The following is a 22,857-nucleotide window of genomic DNA, read 5'->3' as shown; positions in this document are numbered from 1 at the left end:
TGCTTCATTCCATAATGATTTAGGAAGATTGGAGTTTCTAAGCATACTCCGCACCATGTTCAATAATGTTCGGTTTCTTCTTTTTGCAACACCATTTTGGTTCGGAGAACCGGGCATGGCGTATTCGGCAACAATCCCATGTTCTTGAAGAAACTTATCAAATGGACCAGGTGCTTGTACACTCTCAGTGTATCTACCATAGTATTCACCACCCCGATCTGATCTCACTATCTTTATTTATTTTCCACACTGGTTCTCAACTTCAGCCTTAAAGACTTTGAAGGCATCCAATGCTTCATATTTATTGTTAAGCAAATAAATATTCATATATCGTGAGTAATCGTCTATGAAAGTGATGAAATATTTCTGACCATGTGCATCCATATCAGGACAACATATGTCTGTATGAATTATTTCTAATATACTTGAACTTCTATTGGCACCTTTCTTAGACATGTTGGTCTGCTTTCCCTTAGTGCAGTCAAAATAAGTTTCAAAGTCAGCAAAATCTAGAGTATTAAGTACCCCATCTTTTACTAACCTTTTAATTCTCTCTATGGAGATATGTCCTAATCTCTGATGCGATAACATAAAAGAATTCTCATTAATATTACACCGCTTAGTGCCAGTTTGAACATGCATTGAACTATAAATGGATTTGAGTTGTAAATTAATACGATAAAGACCATCAGACAATATACCATTCCCAACATATTCCAAATTATAAAATAATTTAAACAAGGTGTCTTTAAAATTAAAGGAATATCCAAAAGGTACAAGTCTAGAAACTGAAATCAAGTTTCGTGAGAAACATGGTACATAAAAGGTCCTTTCTAATTTCAAAACAAAACCATTATTCAAAATTAAATTGTAAGTTCCAATAGCTTCCACATGTGAGCCCATCCTGCTTCCTGATAGGACAGTCCACTCACTTCCCATTGGCTTCCTTAGGTTGTGCACACCCTTTCTTCTCAAGCCATTCTTTGAATCCAGGGCATTCCTTCTTCATGTGTCCTTCCTTTTTACAGAAGTAACACTTTGCTTCTTTCTTGATATCACCTTGCGGTGTTATTTTGAATTTCCCTTTATGATTGGCTTATGACTTGTCAGTTTTGAAAGCTACATTCTTCCCGCGAGTGCTTGTCAGCAATGCACTCTCACTCTGTTCCATTACAAGCCTTTCTTCTTCCTGAACACACATGGTCATTAATTCATTGATTGACCATTTGTCTTTATGTGTATTATAGGAGATATTGAAAGGTTCATACTCAACCGGAAGAGAGTTCAGAATATAGTGTACCAGGAAGGAGTCAGACATATCAACCTCAAGTTTCTTAAGTTGAGCTGAAATGTCACGCATTTTCATTATGTGCTCACGCACACCTTTCACACTGGTGAGTCGGTAGGAGGAAAATGTCATAATTAATGTGCTTGGCAAAGCCTTTTCAGAAGTGACGAACTGATCGTCAATGGCTTTCAGCAAATCACAGACATTCTCATGCTGATCGACAGAACCACATATTCTACCTGTGACCTTAGTCTTAACGAACATCACACTGAGCCGGTTGGATCTCTCACACCACTCATATAGTGCGATCGCAGCTGGAGTACTTTCATCTGTAATTGCAGGTGGCTCTTCTTTCCTAATAGCATAATGTATGTCCATCCATCCTAAATGGAGGAGAATTCTTTCCTTCCACACCTTATAGTTATCTCCTCTGAGCTCGGGAATATCACATCGAATATCAGAAAAATTAGCAGGTTGAGAAGATAAAAAGATAAACAAAATTGATGTCAAAATTTGAGGCATAAATATTAGCCAAATTGTATGTATTATCAATATAAACATACCATAAAATAAATCTTGCAACATAAAAATAACTTGTGGGCTAAATTTTAATGTAATAAGATTTTTAAAAAATTGCGATAGATTTTTCAAACCTCACACTTTACGTGCATGATATAATTTTGTTTTTCTATCCAAAATTAATACTTTATGATAAAACTATCAAATTATGTACCAATTCGTAATTCCTGTGGGCAAGTTATGAAAATATTTTGACATTTTATCCCAATTAATCATACAAATATAAAAAAATTCCTGTAGGATAAAATTCATTATACCACGTATAATTAATTACAATTTTATGTCTAATAATTTATGTGATCTCAAAACTTTAAAAAAAATCTCAATTAATTTAAAGATGTTGTGGCTAATCCAAATTAATCAAAATTATAACCATCATTATACATAGTAACTCAATTATATGAGAGAACAAAATTAAATAAATAAGATCTCTTATACAATTGCTTAACAAAATAATAACATTATAAATAAATTTTAATTTATGCATAAATTTAATTCAAAGATTGAATAATAAGGCATAATGATCAATAAAAATGAAATCATATGGATATGAACAGAATCAAAATACATGTTTAACAAAGGAGTCGAGCAATAACATTCATGAATTCCATGGATCAGATGGATGGTGTATTTCTTTTCTGATGAGAGAAAGCTTTGGGGACCAAAGACTATTTATAGGCTTGATTCTACCATCAAGAATTTAAAGTCATTAAAACTTATTACCACCCAATTAAATGGTCATATCAATTTACATTAAAACCAAAATAAATCATACCCTTTTCAAAACCAAAATCCCAAAACTATGGACCACATTAAAATTGGTTTTTTATTATTAATCATTATTATAATAAAAATAAGAAATTGTTACATGGACGACCTGACATCACTTTGATTGTTCTAATCAGTTAGAAATATTATGTTTTCAGTTTGCTTATGTTGTAGTGATGTTTGTTGTGAACCTCATTGTAACAAAAACTTAATGATATATAAAAATTGAAGGTTACAAAAATCCAATGTTACAAAAATATTATGACTCAGATGATGCTCCTCGATTGGGACAGTTGTTCATATTGAAGGAGAAGGGCGTTCCAAAACGCAGCGGAATTTAAAGTTTCTCCTTTAATGTGAAGGAGAACGGCGATCCAAAATGCAGCAGAAATTAAAATTTTCTCCTTTAGCGATCCTTACGAATGGGCATGATCAGTGATAGAATATTTATCTCTTGTGACGATTGAAACCTTTGATGCAGATCTACGGAGCAATCACGAACGTTGAACAACAACAACGCCTCTATTCAGTCCACACGAACGGATTCCTTCAATCTCAGTGCTAGCTGCTATGAATGAAGACTTTGAGTGAGTGAGAGAGAGAGAGAGAGAGAGAGAGAGAGAAAGAGAAAACGAAAATGCAACCGCAATGAATGCTTCTGCACAAGGGTTCTATTTATAGAACCACTTGTGTGGGCTTCAAGCTAAAAAGTCCACTTAAGTGTAAGTGACCCATATTTTATAGTATGCCAAAATCACTTAAGTGCGTGGTACCTTACCATATTTCATATTCTACTTAAGTACATTGTACCTTACGATGTTCTACAATTCACTTAAGTACATTGTACCTTACAGTGTTCCTTAGTTACTCTATCTCTCATCAATCCGTCCTTTGTGTGTAACCCTGTAGGTTTTCGCGACATTGACAATTATATTAAATCACGTATTTAACATAATAAACAGTGAGCGGTATCTAGCAACACATCACTACTACCCAAGACACGAAAATGTCATGTGATCTGACAAATCCTTCGGTGATAATACTTATGCGTATAATTACCCTTTTGCCCTTATGTCTATATTGAACACAAGGCGTATACCGTATCATCCTTGTCCAGTTCAATATTGGGCCCATAGACATTTATCCTGTTATGCAGGATGGGAAAATTCCATCTAGGTCACTCATGTCCCTTAGCATGCTTCGTGGAGTACCCATCAACTGTCTTTATGGTCATCCAGTTACGGACAATGTTTGATCAGCAATAAAGCACTCGACTCTACATCTAAGGTCCATAGTGGTTTCAGGTCGAAGGGTGGTATACACCATTATCACCATGAGAATAACTTATGACACTTTGCATAACATTCTATATAGTATTCTCATAGCGGGTCAATCCAGTATAAATATTACTCTTAACATTCATACCTATGTTTAAGACTTGATAACTCCTTATCCATGATCCATGAGATGGGATCATCAGTCTATATACATAATAGTCTTAATGCTTTAATGTTATCCCACTTCACAATAAAGCTCGACTACGAATACTTTAAGAATAGTGTCCTTATGTTTAATGTGATCTCATGATTAAGTCATACTTGATACATTAAACGGACTAGCTATTCTAGGGACTTTATTAAACAAACATAATAAAGAAAAAGCCTTTTATTATTAATAATAATTCGATACAAGTACCAAAAGTATTGGCCTCTAGGGCTTACACCAACATAATGATCCTTATGAATGGGCATGATCAGTGATAGAATCGTTACCTCTTGTGGCGATTGTAACCTTTGATACAGATCTACGGAGTGATCACGAACGTTGAACAATGACAACGCCTCTACTCAGTCCACATGAACGAATTCCTTCAATCTCAGTGCTAGCTGCTACAAATGAAGGCTTTGAGTGAAAGAGAGAGAGAGAGAGAGAGAGAGAGAGAGAGAGAGAGAGAGAGAAATGAAATTGCAACTGCACTCATGCTTCTACACAGGGGTTCTATTTATAGAACCACTTGTGTGGGCTGCAAGCTAAGAAGCCCACTCAAGTGTATATGGCCCATATCCTATAATATGCCAAAATCACTTAAGCGCGTGGTACCTTACCATATTTCGTATTCTACTTAAGTACACTGTACGTTACGATGTTCTACAATTCACTTAAGGGCACCGTACATTACGGTATTCCTTATTTACTCTATCTCTCATCAATCAGTCCTTTGTGTGTGACCTTGTAGGTTTTCGCGGCATTGACAATTATATTAAATCACGTATTTAACATAATAAACAGTGAGCGGTATCTAGCAACACATCACTGCTACCCAAGACACGAAAATGTCATGTGATCTGACAAATCCTTCTGTGATAATAATTATGTGTATAATTACCCTTTTGCCCTTATGTCTATATTGAACACAAGGCATAGACCGTGTCATCCTTGTCCAGTTCAATATTGGGCCCATAGACATTTATCCTGTTACGCAGGATGGGCAAATTCCATCTAGGTCACTCATGTCCCTTAGCATGCTTCGTGGAGTACCCATCAACTGTATTTATGGTCATCCAGTTACGGACAATGTTTGATCAGCAATAAGGCACTCGACTGTACATCTAGGGTCCATAGTGGTTTCAGGTCGAAGGGTGGTATACACCATTATCACCATGAGAATAACTTATGACACTTTGCATAACATTCTATATAGTATTCTCATAGCGGGTCAATCCAGTATAAATATTACTCTTAATATTCATACCTATGTTTAAGACTTGATAACTCCTTATCCATGATCTATGAGATGTGATCATCAGTCTATATACATAATAGTCTTAATGCTTTAATGTTATCCCACTTCACAATAAAGCTCGACTATGGATACTTTAAGAATAGTGTCCTTATCTTTAATGTGATCTCATGATTAAGTCAGACTTGATACATTAAATGGACTATCTATTCTAGGGACTTTATTAGACAAACATAATAAAGAAAAAGCCTTTTATTATTAATAAATAATTCGAACAAGTACCAAAAGTATTGGCTTCTAGGGCTTACACCAACACGTATTGTGTCCTGGTTGACGACAGATACTACATAGTCTTATCATTTTATTTATCGTATCCATTTTTGTCCTGACATGTGATGTTTGGCCGTCCTTTTTTCTTTCTACGCATCTCGTCGTTGTGCCAAACTATGTCACCTTCATATGAAGGCCAATATTCCTCCATTGATAGCACCGAAAAGCTTTTTTTATAGACATTCATGACGGTGATGGCCTTGTAAACATCAGATAGATGACTGTAAGCGTCCTGGCGAGTATGAGCGCATTTAGCAATGACATGAGAGCAAGGAATGTGAAAGGCCTGGAATTTTCCACAGTCGAACCAACTTCTGTTTAGTTTGACATCATAGGCTAAATTTTGTCTCCCCTAATTATGGTCCATTGTTTCCTGCACGCTGAAATTTTGCCTATGACGGTCAAAGAATTTTGTCTTTCATCACTTTCATGCAACACTCACTGAATATTTGCCCAGACATTAACACCGCACTCCATCTTTCACCTCTGGTTGTGAAGGTAGAAGCCAACCTATAATAGGTTGATCTGACCAAGGCGGTTATTGGAAGATTTCTAATGCCTTTGAATACTCCGTTCATGCATTCCACAAGTTTTGTTGTCATGTGGCCCCATCGGCAGCCTCCGTCAAATGCCCTTGTCCACTGCTCTACTAGTATATTATTCAGCCATCTTCCTGCATCTTCATTAGATAGTCTAATTTCATCACGGTAATATTGAAATGACGATTGAGTTAAAGCATACCTAGCGTTCACCACTTTCTTACGTAGGCTCTTATCTTTTATTGCACGCATGAACTTTTGTGCGATATGTCTAATGCAATAGACATGGGTAGAAGGAGGACCATGCCATTCATTGTCATGGTTATTATAAGCACTCTCAATAACCGCATGTCTATGAGAAATCAAACAGAGATTGGCTTGTAGAGCCACATGTTTTCTGATATGTCGAAGAAAGAAACCCCAACCACCAGCAGTTTCACCTTCAACCAGAGCAAAGACAATGGGAAAGACATTGTTGTTGTCATCTTGTGCAACCGCCTTAAGCAAAGTACCCTTGTATTTTCCGTATAACCATTGTAACACCTCAAAATTTGCCCTCCTCTCTTGGGACTAGCTTAGCATATTTTATTTCATTTTGTAGGACATTAGTCATTGCATATTGCATATCATGTGAGAAATAGACAAGTCATCCTCCTAAGTCTTTCTCAGAAGATGGAGAGGTTAAGAGATACAAGCATGAGGGTCTCATAAATTGATCACTAGCCATCTGAGGGTTTGTGCTTCAATTAGGGTTTCTTGGTCCTTCAAGGAGTTTGAGCTTTATCTTATTGTCAAGGGTACATCATCATCATGGTTATGTCATCCTCAAAGGCTCATTGTTCAGGCTCAGATTCTTTGGGATTAGCGTTTTGACCTCTGGTCAACCCTAATCAGTTGCATTCTACCAGTCAGGGATTTTCAAGGAGATGAGGTCTTTCTTGAGAAGGAGATCATCATATGATTTTATTGAGCTTGTATAAGCTGGGGTTTCATTTTGGAGCCATTTCCTCAAGTGGTTGGGGCTCAAGCTAATCAGAGCATTTCCAAGTCATCTGAACCAGAAAGTCAACAGAAAGTCAACTGAGGGCTAGGAGGTGGAGAAATGAGTTTCAACATCTCATTCATGTTCAAAAGAGGCTTATTAATCATGTCAAATGCGTATCTTGAAGAAATTGAGGTCAGATCAAAACTTTCCAAAAATGGAAAGTGACATATAATTGAAAGTTTCCAAAAATGGAAAGTTTTGGTTCAAATCCAACTTGATCTTACATCATCAAAGAAGCTTCAAATGAATTTTTGTCCAACATTAAAGTTGAATATCTCTCTCTCCCATTTCCAAAAAGTCCAAGATCATGAATTTATGATGAATGGTTGAAGAGATATGGTCAAATCATTGCCAAGTGTACATGGAACTTCAAATGGCCATAACTTTTGATTCATAACTCCAAATTTGGTGGTTCTTTTTGCATTTTGCTTCTCATGACATGAAGTTTCCAAAACATCCATCACATTGCATGAAATTTGAACATATGATCATTTGCTTATTCAGGAAGATTTTGGAGGGAAAATCATAAATTTAAAATTAGTGCATCATGAGAACTTTTTGCCATTGCCAATGTGTTTAAAAATTGATTTTGAGTGACTTTGATCAAGCACATGGCACTGTTCACGTCCATTTACTACATGCACCATGCAAAATTTCAATTTTTGTCACCACACCTTATCTTGATTAATTTCAACTTAACCTTGATTAATTTTAATTAAAATAGGATTAGCACATGGTATATATACTAAATCATAATAGAATTTCAAGAGGTTAATCACAACTCACCATTTCTAGATCTAGTTTTCATCTCCCTCCAAAATTTTCTTCAAATCAAAATTCAAATTTCTTCAACATAACACCTTGTTTTCGTTGAAGATTCATGATCAGTGAGTTGAATAGAGTGTGAATCAAGTGTTTGTTTGAAGAATTCGTGCAAGAATCAAGCAGTTGAAGCTCAAAAACTCAAAGATGGAAATTCATAATTAAGCTAGATCTACACGGTTTCAAGCTTCCTTTTCTTCATCAAACATCATCACAAGCATTCTGGACTGGATTTGGATCATTCCAGGCCTGGAATCGTGCACTGCAAGGAACTGCTCTTCAAGAGGTTCAGTTTTCGAATCTCTTAATTCTCAAATCCATGCATATATTCTTGTAGATCTTGTGTTCCTGATGATTCTGGTGAAAAAATCACATGAAATGATGCATTATTGAATGAGATATGAATGATTTAAGTTTTGTGCACAAATTTTCTTTTACTCGATTCTCTTTGATTATATGGAATTAGGCTTAGTTATTGCTCGATCTGTAATCACCATGGAAAGATCTTTGAAATGATATACTTGTTTTGGATTTCTGGAAAAAAATCTGGAAAAACGTATGAAGTTCTTCACTGTTCATCTTCATCTTCATGAAGAAGATGAAGATCTTCATCCATGCGTCGACCGTAGCGACGGTTAGCGTCGACCCTGGTTCTGCTAGGGTTTTGTGTGGAACGGTGCGTTTCATGCCTTGGCGCGCTCATTTGAATTTCTACACGGTTCGAATCCTGCTGGCTCCACTTTTTTCAAATGTTTTCATCAATTACCATTTCCCTCCAAATTACATGCTATGTGCTTCATTTTGATTTCAATTTATTTTGCCAACTTCAAAAATGCATAACAAATTGAAAAATGACTCAAATAATTCCAAATTTCTTGTAGCATGATCCTCGGTTTGTCTAATTTTTTATGGTGATAATTGCTGAAGTTGTGTGTGGCTGGATTTTGAATGGTGTTAGACTCTTTGATCATATGTGCTTGTGTGACCTTGCCTTGCTCTTTCTATTGTGAAATGCTTGATTTTAATCCAATGGACATGAAATTTTACATGATGATTCTAGACACATTGATGGATGTTTTAGGCTTGGTTTGGTATTTTTCTCATTTACCATTTCTGTTTTATGCACATGTTTGCATGGTGTGACAATTTGTGTCACAGATTTGTTTGATCAACTTGTGCAATTTAATTTCCATGCCAAATGATCTCCAATGCTTCTGATTTTTTTGTATGATGATCATGTTGGATGTGTTGAATGCTCATGATTTTTTCCAGAATTATTTGAATCATTTCAGTTTTTATTTGGAATTTTCATTCATGATGATCATTTGTGAGCTTTAAAATTGTCTTTGACTTCTCTTGCACATGAAATGCCTTTGCTTGATGATTTTGTTATGGTCCTTTTTAGGACATGTTAATACGTGTTTGAAGTTGCATTGTGTTGAATATTGGCTCCTGTTTTGAATTTTTTCTTCACCTTTGACCCTAGGCCTTGACCTAGTGGTTTGGACTTACATTTGAGTTGTGAATTTCAGGTTCAAGTATGCATCTCCATGATTGATGTTGCTCCTTCATTTGAGCTTGGTCATTTGTTATTGTTGGCTAACATTTGTTTGTTTTGTAGGCTTTGATGATAATTCACTTGAGTGTTTGCCTTGTGGCTTACTCGTTGTGCATATTGGATTGTCTGTTTGTTGTTGATTGTTGTCTGATTGTCTGAACACTGTACTGATTTGTTTAGTTGTTTACACAGGTACCTAAGTTGCTTTAAGTTCATTTGAACTTTGCTTTGCTTGGCTTGTGGTTGGCATACCACTTAGGTAATGACCCCTAACTTCATGTAGTCTGGAAGACCTGTCATGTTACTTTGGCAGGCACCTGTCTGAAGCCCTCCTTAAGAGGCAATGTTTGTGTTTGTTTATATTTGTGCCTTGTACATATAAAGACCTCCTAAGTGAAGAGGCATTGGCAGATAAAAGGGATGTGCAGTCCATCCCCTCATATTCAGTTGTGCCATTCATCTTGCTCACACCCTGTGTTGATGCACTTTGAATAAAAACCCAAAATCTTGTTGTGTCAGTCATGTGGAATAGAGTCGCACATTCTGGACTCCCACACCTTCATTGATTTAAGCTCTCCCAGGCCAGGGATAAGAGCTATGAGGCATAACCCTCATTACCTTTTCATCTGCTTCACCCTAACTCTCAATGTCAGGGTTAAGAGCTCAAAACACCCATTTCCAGTTGGCTTGTTTGTCGAGGTTGATTTGACCCCTTGACTAAAGCCTAGCCTTGTATGAGCCTTCTTGTTTGCATATAGTGTGTGATACCTGTTCGCCCGTTTGCTTACTTGTTGTGTTGTTGACTTGCTGCCTGTGCGAGTTAGGATATGTTCAGATACCTCAACCTAGGACTATTGTGGATTGCATGACAACTTTTAGGCTCGAGTCCGTCTCCCTTTTAGTTTGTCATTTCCCGGTCTCTGGTTAGAAGAAAGTTTCTCCCCTATTAAGGGGAACTACGTTGCCCTGATCCTCATACCAGATGAGGTACGTAGGCAGGAGATCGTGCGAGATCTCTCCGGGCACCCTTTTTCTTTTTTTGTGTGTGTTTGCTTGACAGCTAGCAGGCTCGAGTACCAGACTCCCTGTTAGTTTGTTTGTTCAACTTCTTTGTTGCTTTTGACGACTCAGCGTCCGGTTAACCTCTTGTTTGCTTGGAGTCTGACGTAAGTCCAGCGATTGGCAGTCGGTTTCCTGTGTTTGTTTGTGTGGAGTCTGACGTAAGTCCAGCGATTGGCATTCGGTTTCCCGGTGTGGTGTGCGTGTTTGGAGTCTGATGTAAGTCCAACCATTGGCATTCGGGGTTCCTGTTTATGTTTCTTTTGTTCGGAGTCGGACGTAAGACCAGCCGTTGGGAGTCTGTTTCCATTTGTGAGGGGTGCTAATACGTTCCCCTTGCGTAACCGACTCCCGATCCTTGTAATCTCCGGTCGTAAGACCATTTCCTTTCCAGGTTTACTTCGAGCGTTTCCTTTCCCTCTTTGGGATAAATAACGCACGGTGGCGGCTCTGTTTGTTTGCTTTTTCCCGCCGGTTGTTTTTCGCGGATGCGACAGCTGGCGACTCTGTTGGGGAAATAGAAGTCGACCTCTTGCTGGTCCATCATCCCTAAGCGAGTCACTCCTAGCGCTCTCTAGGATAGTTTAGGTTGCTTGTGTTGCTTTATTTATTGCATTTATGATTATTACACTGTGATTATCTGCATATATGTTTGCATGCATCATATTATCATTGTGCTGATTCTGTACAGGTTGGTTCCTCTGATTTGGGGTGGGTGTTCTGAGTGGGGCTAAAACCCAGGTCCGAGTATACACCTAGGATTAGTGTGGTCTCACGTTCCTCACATGATGGTTGGGCATGTTGTTGCGACGTGACATACCACAAGCCGAACGAGGTTCATCTGAGAGAGCTCTTCCATTGTGGAGTATTTCACTTTGGTTGGGTTACCTCTTTTGAGCTATTGACTTCGGTGACCGTTCTTTCCCGGATCTTTGGTTTAGACGATCTTATGAGAGCTGCAACGGCACACCCGAAAGGGCAAACCCGTTGAGTATCTTTGCCCGATTGTCGAGACCAGTATCTGCCTTAGGATGACCTGATTAGAATTCACCTGTGAGGGGAGGGTTGATTCTTACAGATGCATGTTCTGATGGTGACTGTGATGGTGACTAATGGTTCAGTTATTGATCAGAGTCCTGTTTATAAGTCGGATTTATGGATATTTATTTCTGAGACGCCGGAGTTCTGTCCGTGGTATTTATCAGTGGGGATCCGTTTATTTTAGGATTCCCTGGGTTGGTGCAGATGATTGTGTGGTTATCTGTTCAGAGGATTTTCTGATGATGATGGTGATATATCAGTTTCGTTTATTTCGGAACCCCGAGTTGGATTTGTGGTTACTCAGTACCTCAGATGGTTGTGATCAGTTGAGAGACCGGGGCTTCTGTACAGTTGATGTTCAGATGACTTGGAGGATGGCACAGTGCATTGCATTCATACATCGGCATCATTCACATTTTGCATTTATCCGCATCTAACTCATGTTTATCCATATGCAGGGGACATTCTTGATTGAGATCCTGGTTGAGAGATTTCTTTGCTCAGATATGAGGACCGGTTTGAAGGACGATGTTGTCTACAGTTTCTTTGATCTAGAGATCAGTGTGCTGAAGGAGATGATATCATTGATTACACCTGACCATGTGGGGATGTTCCGTGAGACGTATGGGGGTATTCTGAAGATGGTTTTCAGACTCACTGACAGGGATAGGAGCGCCATCCATACTCTTCTCCAGTTTTATGACCCTGGTTTGAGATGTTTCGTCTTCCCGGATTACCTGTTGGGGCCTTTGATGGAAGATTATGCCAGTATCCTGGGTCTTCAGATCAGAGACCAGATTCCATTCTATGTCACCAAGGGAGAACCTGATATTGCTGAGATTTCTCGTGCTCTTTATTTGAGCCCAGAGGTGGCAAAGGGGGGTTTGAAGGAGAAGGGAAAGTTGCCCGGTTTTCATCTGAGTTTCTTGGAGGCTAAAGCCAAGGAGCATGCTGTTGTGGGTAATTGGAAGACCATTTGTGCTTTGATTGCTGTGAGCATCTATGGGATCATCCTGTTTCCTAATCAGAAGAACTTTGTGGATATTAATGCCATCAGGTTGTTTGCTCAGAGGAATCCTATTTCTACCTTGGTTGGAGACGTTTATTACTCGGTCCATAATCGGAACGAGAAGAGGCGTGGGGGATTGATCAGATGTTGTGCTCAGTTGTTGTACAAGTGGTTCATGGGGTATTTGCCTTCCAGAAGTACCTTTGTCTTTCTTGATCCGACTATCAAATGGTCAATCAGGTTGATGGGTTTGCGAGCCAAGGACATAGCTTGGACTCACAACGGTATGGCTGGACGGGATTTCATTTACAGTTGTGGGAGTCTTCCCAATGTGCCTCTCATAGGAGTTCAAGGTTGCATTAATTACAACCCGATGCTTCTTAGAAGACAAATGGGGTTTGCTGTGGAGGGTCCTCCTCTTGGACGAGAGATTCAGGAGTCTTTCTACTTCCCAATTGAGGGCAATCAGCCAAAGTTGAGGCAAGTGTCTGATGAGTGGCGTGACATTCAGAGGAAGGGCAAGGTTCCTTTTGGTAAGGTTAATAGCAGGTCTTTTCCTCCATTTGATGATTGGCTTAGGAAGAGGATTGAGCTTACACATTTACCATTTCCTGGAGGTGATCCTTGGTGTCCATTGATTGAGGGGCCCTGTCCTTCTGTCAGCATGGAAGAGTTCCTTGAGATGAAGAAAGCCAGAGATCAGCTGCAAGCAGAGAAGACTGAATTGGAGATGAGTGTTGCTAGGATTCAGATGGCTAATCAAGAAATCAAAGGGAAAATAGAAGATCAGGATAAGAGACATGCCATGGAGGTGAAGCGCTTTGAGATAGACACCGCTTATCATCGGAAGGTCAGCCAAGCTTTAGAGTCGTCTACAAAGGAGCATGACATTACTAAGGAGAAGCTAGCTAGAGCTTTGAGGGATATTGAAGATGAGAAGAGGAGACAGGTCCTTGTAAAGAATCAAAGAGATGCCAGAGCCAAAGTCCTTGCCACCGATTGGGAAGCTAAGAAAGCGAAGATTATTGCTGAGAGAGATCATTATCTTGCTGAGAGGGATCATTACTTCAGACAGATGAAGATTCATCAGAAGGAAATAGGAAGATTGCAGCAGGAGAACACCGAGCTTAGGTTCGCAGTGAAGTTTACCAGGATGGTTGATGATGCGGAGCCCTCTGGGGGACCTCCTTTAGTGTAGACTTTTGTTATCATGTGTTGGATTACCGTCAGGCCTGTTGACGGAATTCACTTGCTTGTATTTTCTTTCTGATTCTGGAGAATTGTATTTGATTGGTATCAACCTGATGTATGACTCTTGCACTTGCAGTGCACTTTTTGATATACAGTGGTTATCTTCAGTTAGTGATTGATCTTCAAGCTTTATTTGCTTTCCTGCGCACTCACATAGCACACACATGTTTCGGTGGTATCTTTGCTAAATCATATATCTCTGCTCTGAATGGCAAAACCAAGTGATGGATGTCAGAATATTGTTGCCAGATTATTATCTGTCTCGATGAAGCCAGGATCGAAAGACAGAGTGTTCCTCATATGGATAGACATTGCATTCATGCATGAATCATAATAACTTGCCTTCTATTTTGCAGGTGTCGGTTTCTAACGTGCTTGATTGTTTTAGGAATCATTGCTCGCGCACGTAGAATCATTCCTTTGCACGCAGCACGTCCGCACAGATATCCTACTAGACGCAATACATCCAGGCTGATGGATCTACCCAACGCAGATTTTCTCGAGCTGAAGGAGAAACTGAACGAACTGATCAACGTCATGCAAGGGTTTGCCGTGGGGCAGAAAGCACTTGCTGATAAAGTGGAGAAGCTCGAGCGGGCTTCAGCTGCTAACAGTGGTGTCAATTTAGAGGGTGTCTCCAACCATGGCCTTGGTGGTTCTAGGGATGGGGGAGATCTCGGAAAGAAGACAACTGCTGGTGTGGTGACAAATAATGGGGGTGGTTTTGGTGTTGCCACAGGTGGTGGACCAGGTCCGATGGGTAACAATCTGAAGGACAGTCTATTTCCTCCTTTCTTCGGGGCCGAGGAGGATAGAGAAGAACACCAGTTCTCCGTGCTTAATGAACAGTTTGGTCAATACGGTGTCCAACCTCCGAATAAAGAGATTCAGGTGCTGGCGGAGAAAATCAGGGCCCTGGAAAGCTATGCTACTCCGGGGGTTGTCAATATGTCGAATATGGGGCTGGTTGAGGGGATTGTGATTCCACAAAAGTTCAAGGCGCTTGCGTTTGACAAATACAATGGGAGTTCTTGCCCGGAAACTCACCTCCAGGCTTTTGTCCGTAAGATTTCTGCTTATACAATGGATCCGAAACTTTGGATGTACTTCTTCCAGGACAGTCTGTCTGGGGGGTCCTTGGAATGGTACACTAAGTTGAAGTCTTCTGACATCAAGAGCTGGCAGGATCTTGGGGACGCTTTCTTTAAACAATACCAATTTAATGCTGACATGGCTCCTAGTCGTACCCAGCTGCAGGGTATGTCTCAGAAGCCTAATGAGGGGTTTAAAGAATATGCGCAGAGATGGAGGGAGCTGGCTGCCAGGGTCCAACCTCCGTTGGTGGATAGAGAAATGTCAGATCTATTCATGGGTACCCTTCAAGGGACATTTGCAGAGAGGATGGTTGGATGCCCGGTTACCAACTTCGCTGATATTGTAGTGGCCGGTGAAAGAATTGAGAGTTGGTTAAAGCTGGGAAAGATACAGGGTAGTGCTTCGTCGTCTGGATCGAAGAAGCCCTTTGGAAACGGTCAGAGGAAAAAGGAGGGTGACACCAGTGTAGTGTATGCTCAGAGGGGGCAGAGTAGGGATCGTTACTATCAGCACACTGCTGCGGTAACCATTCCTGCTGATAATCAACAACAGCAACAGCAACAACCACAACAACAACGACAGCCATTTCAACAGAGACCGCAGAGGGCCGGGTATCAGGTGAGAGGACGAATGAATGATTGTCAATTTGATAGACCACCTGTGACCTACTCATTCTTGCTGAAGAAGTTGAAGGATTTGGGGTTGGTCCAGCTGAGAATTTTGGCTCCGTTGAGACCTGATCAGAGGCCGGCCAGTTTTGATGAGAATGCCAAGTGTGAATTCCACTCTGGTGCTCCTGGACACAATGTGGAAAATTGTAAAGCTTTTAAGCATGTGGTCCAGGACTTGGTGGATTCTAAAGCTATCAACTTTGCACCATCTCCAAATGTTAATGCTAATCCCATGCCTGCGCATGGTCAAATGGGGGTGAATGCATTTTCTGAAGAGGGCAGAATCGGGCTGATGAATGTGGACCAGTTGAAGACTCCGTTGGCTGAGGTCAAAAGACAATTGTTGAAGAATGGGGTCTTCTCGGGCTGTGATGATTGCTGTGCTGCGTGCACCGTTGTTCCCAATGGGTGTGTATTGTTGAGGGAGGTTGTCCAGAGGCTGATGGATGGGGGAAGCCTCAGATTTGAAAAGATTGATTTGGTGAAGGAAGATGTCTCCACCATAACTATCTACTTCGATCCGGTTGATTTGTCAACGCTGGCAGATGCGGCTCCAGTTACTATCACGGTACCTGGGCCAATTCTTTATGACAACAACGATGATGTACCATGGCATTATGGTGGAGAAGTATACTGTAATGGGGAGAAGTTGGAGGATCAGGCAGGTGAAACCACCGTTTCAAAGGTGGATAATGTCGGACCCAGTGGTTTCACTCGTAGTGAAATGTTGTTTGCACCTGACGCTCCGAGGAGTGGGGATGGAGAGAGAAAAATGAAAGATAAGGCCGAGGCTTTAGCCAGGGCACGAGGGAAGCAGGTGGTAAGCGAGGGTACTCCTGTGGTGACACCGGCGCCTGGTGGGTCGGAGAAAGAACTTGATGATGAAGCGGAAGAATTTCTAAGGATCATCAAGAAGTCAGAGTACAAGCTTGTTGACCACTTGCAACAGACGCCATCCAAGATTTCAATCCTGTCAATGTTGCTGAGCTCCGAGGAGCATAGGGAGGCTTTATTGAAAATTCTGAAGAGAGCCTATGTTCCCCAAGAGATAACAATCAATCAGTTGGAGACGGTGGTGTCAAACATCAATACTAGCCATGGGCTAGGTTTCACTGATTTGGATTTGACGGTGGATGGGCGTAATCATAATCGGGCGTTACACATTGCAATGGAATGTAAAGGAGCCGTGCTCTCGCACGTGTTGGTTGATATTGGCTCCTCTTTAAATGTGTTGCCGAAGAAGGCCCTGGCAAAGCTGGATTGTGAAGGTTTGATCTTGAGGCCCACTGACCTGGTGGTGAGAGCTTTCGATGGTTCGAAGCGGGCTGTGTTTGGAGAAGTGGAGCTCCCTGTGAAGATCGGGCCTAAGGTGTTTAAGTCGGTATTTTATGTCATGGATATTCAGCCGGCATACAGTTGCCTGTTGGGTCGCCCATGGATTCATGTTGCAGGGGCAGTGACTTCGACTTTGCACCAGAAACTGAAGTACATCTGGGACGGGCAGGTCGTCACAGTCTGTGGAGAGGAAGACATCTTCGTCAGCCACCTATCATCGTTCAAATACGTGGAAATGGACGGTGAAATTGTTGAAACGCCAAGTCAAGCATTCGAAACCGTCAAGGTGGAGAATGCTATTTTTGCTAAAGAGGAAAAGCCGTCCATTTCTTCGTACAAGCAGGCCGCTGAGGTGGTGAAGAATGGAGAAGCTCCTGGTTGGGGGAAGATGATGGACATCGCCGCCAAAAAAGACAGATTTGGAGTGGGTTATCAGTCGGGCCGAGGCTCGTCTGGACAGGGCAGAGGACGTCGTCCGTCATTCATGTTCACCAGTGCTGGAATGCTGGATCCAGATCACATTTGTATGGTAAGTGAAGAAGTTGACAGTGACTGCGAGATAGACCAATGGATAAAGTCGTGCGTACCAGGGATGGAAGTCCAGAACTGGAAGGCCGAAAAGATCATCACTGTCACTCTACGTGAAGAGTAATATTTCCTGTTTTTCAATTTTGTCTACATGAAAGCCATACGTTTTACCTGAAACGTAATGGTTCATTGTAAGGGCCACCTCATGTGTTTCATTTTGCAATTTTTTGCATCATTAATAAAAGGATGTTTTTCAATTAAAAGTTGTGTTCCCTGTTTTTCATTTATTTTTGCAGTTTAATAAATAAATAAAAATGGCAATGTTTTTCATTTTCCTTTTTCGATTTGTCTCGCTCCGGTTCTAAAGCAATGCATGAATCAACATTCATGCAGATGCGATCATTCTCCGGATCTCATTGATAACAATCCGGTTACACCTTTATATGACTTCGACAATCCGATCTATAAGAAGAAGGCGAAGAAGATTGTGAACTGCCGGAGGAACTAGCCAGGTTGTTGAAACAAGAGGAGAAGGTGATTCAGCCGTACGAGGAGCAAGTTGAGGTTGTGAATCTGGGTACCGAAGAGGTCAGAAAGGAAGTGAAAGTTGGGGCTGCTTTGGAGGTGAGTGTCAAGAGCAGAATGGTAGCCTTGTTGAAAGAGTATGTTGATATCTTCGCCTGGTCTTATCAAGATATGTCAGGGTTGGATACCGATATTGTTGTGCATAAGCTACCATTGAGAGCAGATTGTCCTCCAGTGAAGCAGAAGTTGCGCAGAACTCGACCCGAACTGGCCATGAAAATCAAAGAAGAAGTGCAGAAGCAGTTAGATGCTGGTTACCTAGTTGTTACTAATTATCCGCCTTGGGTCGCAAACATTGTGCCAGTCCCGAAGAAGGATGGGAAGGTGAGAATGTGTGTGGACTACCGGGATTTGAATAGAGCTAGCCCGAAGGATGATTTCCCATTACCTCACATTGATATGTTGGTAGATAATACAGCTCAGTTCTCGGTGTTTTCCTTCATGGATGGCTTTTCTGGCTATAATCAAATCAAAATGTCGCCAGATGATATGGAGAAAACAACGTTCATCACACCGTGGGGCACGTTTTGCTACAAAGTGATGCCATTTGGTCTCAAGAACACCGGTGCTACTTATCAGAGGGCCATGGTGACTTTGTTTCATGATATGATTCATCATGAAATCGAATGCTATGTTGATGACATGATAGCAAAGTGTCGCATTACGCGAAAAACCGGCGGGAAAACAAGACAACAAAGCCGCCACCGTGCGTTATTTATCCCACAAGAGGGAAAGGAAACGCTCAGAGTAAACCTGGCGAAGACATGGTCTCGCGACCAAAGAGAATGGGATCGGGAGTCGGTTAAGCGAAGGGAAGGTATTAGCACCCCTACGCATCCGTCGTACTCGACGGGATCCACGCACAATAGGAAGGAAAATGGTTGCTAAAACACTGCTCACACACACACACACTGGCTGAAAGAGACACAAGAAAACAAACGAGACCGACTCGGCAGGATATCGCATCCTGGGCCTACTTAGTCTATCAGGCATAGACATCAGAGTCAAAGTAGTTCGGACTGGGGAACGACACATGCTCGCTAGGATGTCGCATCCTATGCATACGTATCTCCTTTGGACGAAGGAGAATCAGAGCATTCGTAGCTCGGCTAACATGCACACAAACAAACACAGGCAAAGGCAAACATGGAGCCTGAATGCCAATCACTGGGCTTACATCAGCATCCGAACCAAAACACACACAAGAAGGCAAACATGGAGCCTGAATGCCAATCACTGGGCTTACATCAGCATCCGAACCAAAACACACACCAACACTGGAACCCGAATGCCACTCGATGGACTTACATCAGCTTCCAAGCACACAACAAGACACAGGATGTGGAATGCCAATCGCTGGGCTTACATCCATCTCCTACACACGCAAGACAAAACAAAGACACAGGCGCCCGGAGAGATCTGCTCATCTCCTGCCTACGTACCTCATCTGGTATGAGGATCAGGGCGACGTAGTTCCCCTATGAAGGGACACAGGACTAGCCTAACCAGATAACAGAGGGAGACACAACTAGGGAGACTAACTCGAGCCTAGATGTTATCATGCAAAATCATCCCTAAGTCAAGGTTTCTAGCTAACTTGCACAGGAAGCAAGCCTATCCTATTCAACACAAGTAAACAGCAAATCAAGCATTCAGAAGTAGCACATGCTATATGCATACAGAAGGGGCTCAATCAAAGGGTGAGACTGCCATAACAAGTCATCTGTACAGGGGTATGGTTAGCTCTTAACCTTGCCATTGCGAGGCTAAGGTGAAGCAGATGAAAGGTGAGTGAAGATTAGACTTCACAGCTCTTATCCCTGACCAGGGAGAGCTTCAGACAAAGGAGCGTGGGTCCAGAATGGAGGAACCCTTCTACGCTCAAGACACTGACACAACTGTACATTGTACAAGATCTTGGGTTTGTGTCCCAATGCATCAACACAGTGGTGTGAGCAGAGGGACGACTCAACAGAATAGCGGGGGATAGATTGCATATCCCTATGATCCGCCAATTGCCTCATAGAGGTCTTCACCTGCTTGGCACAAAAGTAAACAAGCACAAACATCGCCTCTTAAGGAGGACTTCAGACAGGTGCCTGGCCAAGTAACAGGCCAGGTCTTCCAGACTACATGGAGACAAGAATGTTATACCTCAGTGCAAATTGCTTATCAAGCAAAGCAAAGCAATATTAGCAACTAATGTACCTGAAATCAATCAAATATCATCAGTATACCAATCACATAACTAAACAGCAAATGGTTCACAATTAGCTATATACAGACAAACACAATCCAATGCACCAATGTGCAAGCAACTCAAAAGCCAAACATCCTACAAAACAAAACAAGTTAGTGTACAATGTCAAATGACATCCCAATCAAATGTGAATCCACCTCCTTAAGGTATTTTGCCTCTTAACCTGAAAATCACATTCAAACATGAGATACAAGACCACTAGGACAAGCTGTCATACCCCGATTTTGCTCCTGAATTTTTTATGTTTGTTTAGCATGCTTGGCCTAACCTTACTTTGGTTTTGTATGAGGATTGTTGGTTTTGATCCAAAGTCATGGTGTTTGTTCATGTGATTGTTAATACATCTATGGTCTGGGTCATCTGAACAACAATGCTTCTTGTGTTTCAAGCCACTTGCCAGTCATGTTATTGGTTCATGGATACTATGTCAAAACCCTAACCTTATGGTCTTATTTCATGGTTTTGTTCATACACATTATCAGTCAAGTTATTTTCTTTTCAAGAGTCAAACATTCAAGTTATGATTAAACCAATTGTGAAACCAACTTCAAATCATTTTGTTAATCCATTTCAATTTTATTTCATTACATTTGATTCCATACAAAAAATACACAAAAATTGACACTTTGACCAATTGTTGACTTTGGTCAACAGTTGACTTTTTGGTCAACTTTGACCAAAGTCCACCCAAATCCATTAAACCTCAATTCCATCATAACCATTGTTTCATTATCCATTTACACAAGAAAATACAAAAAAAATGCATTTTTGGCCAATTGTTGACTTTGGTCAACAGTTGACTTTTTGGTCAACCTTGACCAAAGCCAACGCAACCTCTTTGCATCCTAAAATACTTGTCCTAATCTTGACCTTGATCTCCCATATTCCATTTTGATCTTGGATTGGCCAAGTAAGCATAATGCTTCATGATTCTTGTTGGTGTCATGAAACTTTGTATGTCCAACACATGAAGCCATAACCTGCATGAGCGGTAAAAGAAAACAAGGAAGTAACCCACAACCTGAAGTGAGCCAGTACGGATGCACAATCATATCAAAACCAAGGCAATGCGTAACAGGGGGTTACACTTAATGGGGAACGAAATACACAACCGGGAACCATATGAAGCCAATGGACCAAAATCAAAGCGGGAATTAGTTTTTACCTGCAATGCAAAACAGGGCCTAACCCAAAGAAATTCGCAGCAGTATTCAACCTACACATCAGAACAGGCAACGACAGTGCATATGCCACAGAAGATTCCATGAACTTGCAGCAAATCCACATCCTAACCATGCCAGGAACCAAGCCTGCTGCAACGCCTAACCTGCACAGACCAAATCATAGTTCCCGTGGGGGTTCAAGGGACGGAAAGGGTTTGTTATCAGATACGAACAGACAAAAGGATCACAATGCACCTTTTGTTTCCAAGCCAAAGCCTACTAGTTCAAATGGCGAGAAACTTCTTAAAGATCCAAAAACAAATGATCTGCTGGATATTGAATATGTGGGTCCTCGAGCTCATCAAAGATTTAATATTAGTACTAGTGTTTCTGCAGACAAACTAATTATTACATTGAATAGAGATTTCAAAGAAGATAAGTGTATTGTACCTTCTCAGGATGATATTGTACAGAACCCACTTGTCTTATCTTCTGGCAAAGCTAGTGCAGATAGAGAAATGAACCCAGGAGCTTCAGGTGAACTTGAGCTTTCACCCCGTGTAGCTGTTGGACAACCGGGAGATGATTCTTGTCCTGGTCAGACAATTGGTTTTGACAACATAGAAGTGGACAGGAAAGGTGCATCCACTGAAGACCAAAATTGCAGTGTTGCATTAGGCCTGAAGAGTTTTGATCCAGAATCCTGTAATGCTCAAACTAGTTTAGCTAGAAATGTAAATAGTGACACCAATATGTGTACTGATACAGAAGATGCTGATGCAGATGGAATTTCTTTGGAACAATCTTTGTTTGAGAAGAAACTAAATTCAAGTTGTTATGAAGCTGTAAAAGAAAGGAGTAAGGCTAACATTGCTGAAAGTGCTGCTACTGTTGACCATGAATATGCTACTGGTTATGTAAATCATTCTGGTAGTGATAGTATCATAAAAAAATGAAGACATCCAAATGAATAGTTCTTGCAGGACTGCATAACAATGACAGTACTATATTGAAGGCTGATAAAAAAGAAAGTGTTGTCATGTTTGATCGTTCCAATTCTACCAAGGATGAAGGTTGTGAAAGGCTTAAAGTTTCTATGGATTTGTCAGTTTCTGCAAATCCTCAAAGTACTATGGTTGAAAAGTTTACTACTTGCGAATCTGACCGTCACCATGTTAAACCAGAATTATC

General features: G+C 40.9%; 1 protein-coding gene across 1 annotated transcript; it reads right to left on the bottom strand.

Annotated features, from left to right (window-relative positions):
- Positions 1-1,096: 1,096 nt before the first annotated feature.
- LOC127080567 (uncharacterized) lies at positions 1,097-1,810 on the bottom strand. The gene has a single exon (XM_051020884.1). The coding sequence runs from the start codon at positions 1,808-1,810 to the stop codon at positions 1,097-1,099; it is 714 nt and encodes a 237-aa protein (XP_050876841.1).
- Positions 1,811-22,857: the final 21,047 nt, after the last annotated feature.

Source organism: Lathyrus oleraceus, chromosome 5 (assembly GCF_024323335.1).
Source record: "Lathyrus oleraceus cultivar Zhongwan6 chromosome 5, CAAS_Psat_ZW6_1.0, whole genome shotgun sequence".
Taxonomy (NCBI): domain Eukaryota; kingdom Viridiplantae; phylum Streptophyta; class Magnoliopsida; order Fabales; family Fabaceae; genus Lathyrus; species Lathyrus oleraceus.
Note: the sequence above shows the minus strand (reverse complement) of the source record. Positions and strands in the feature narration are given on the sequence as shown.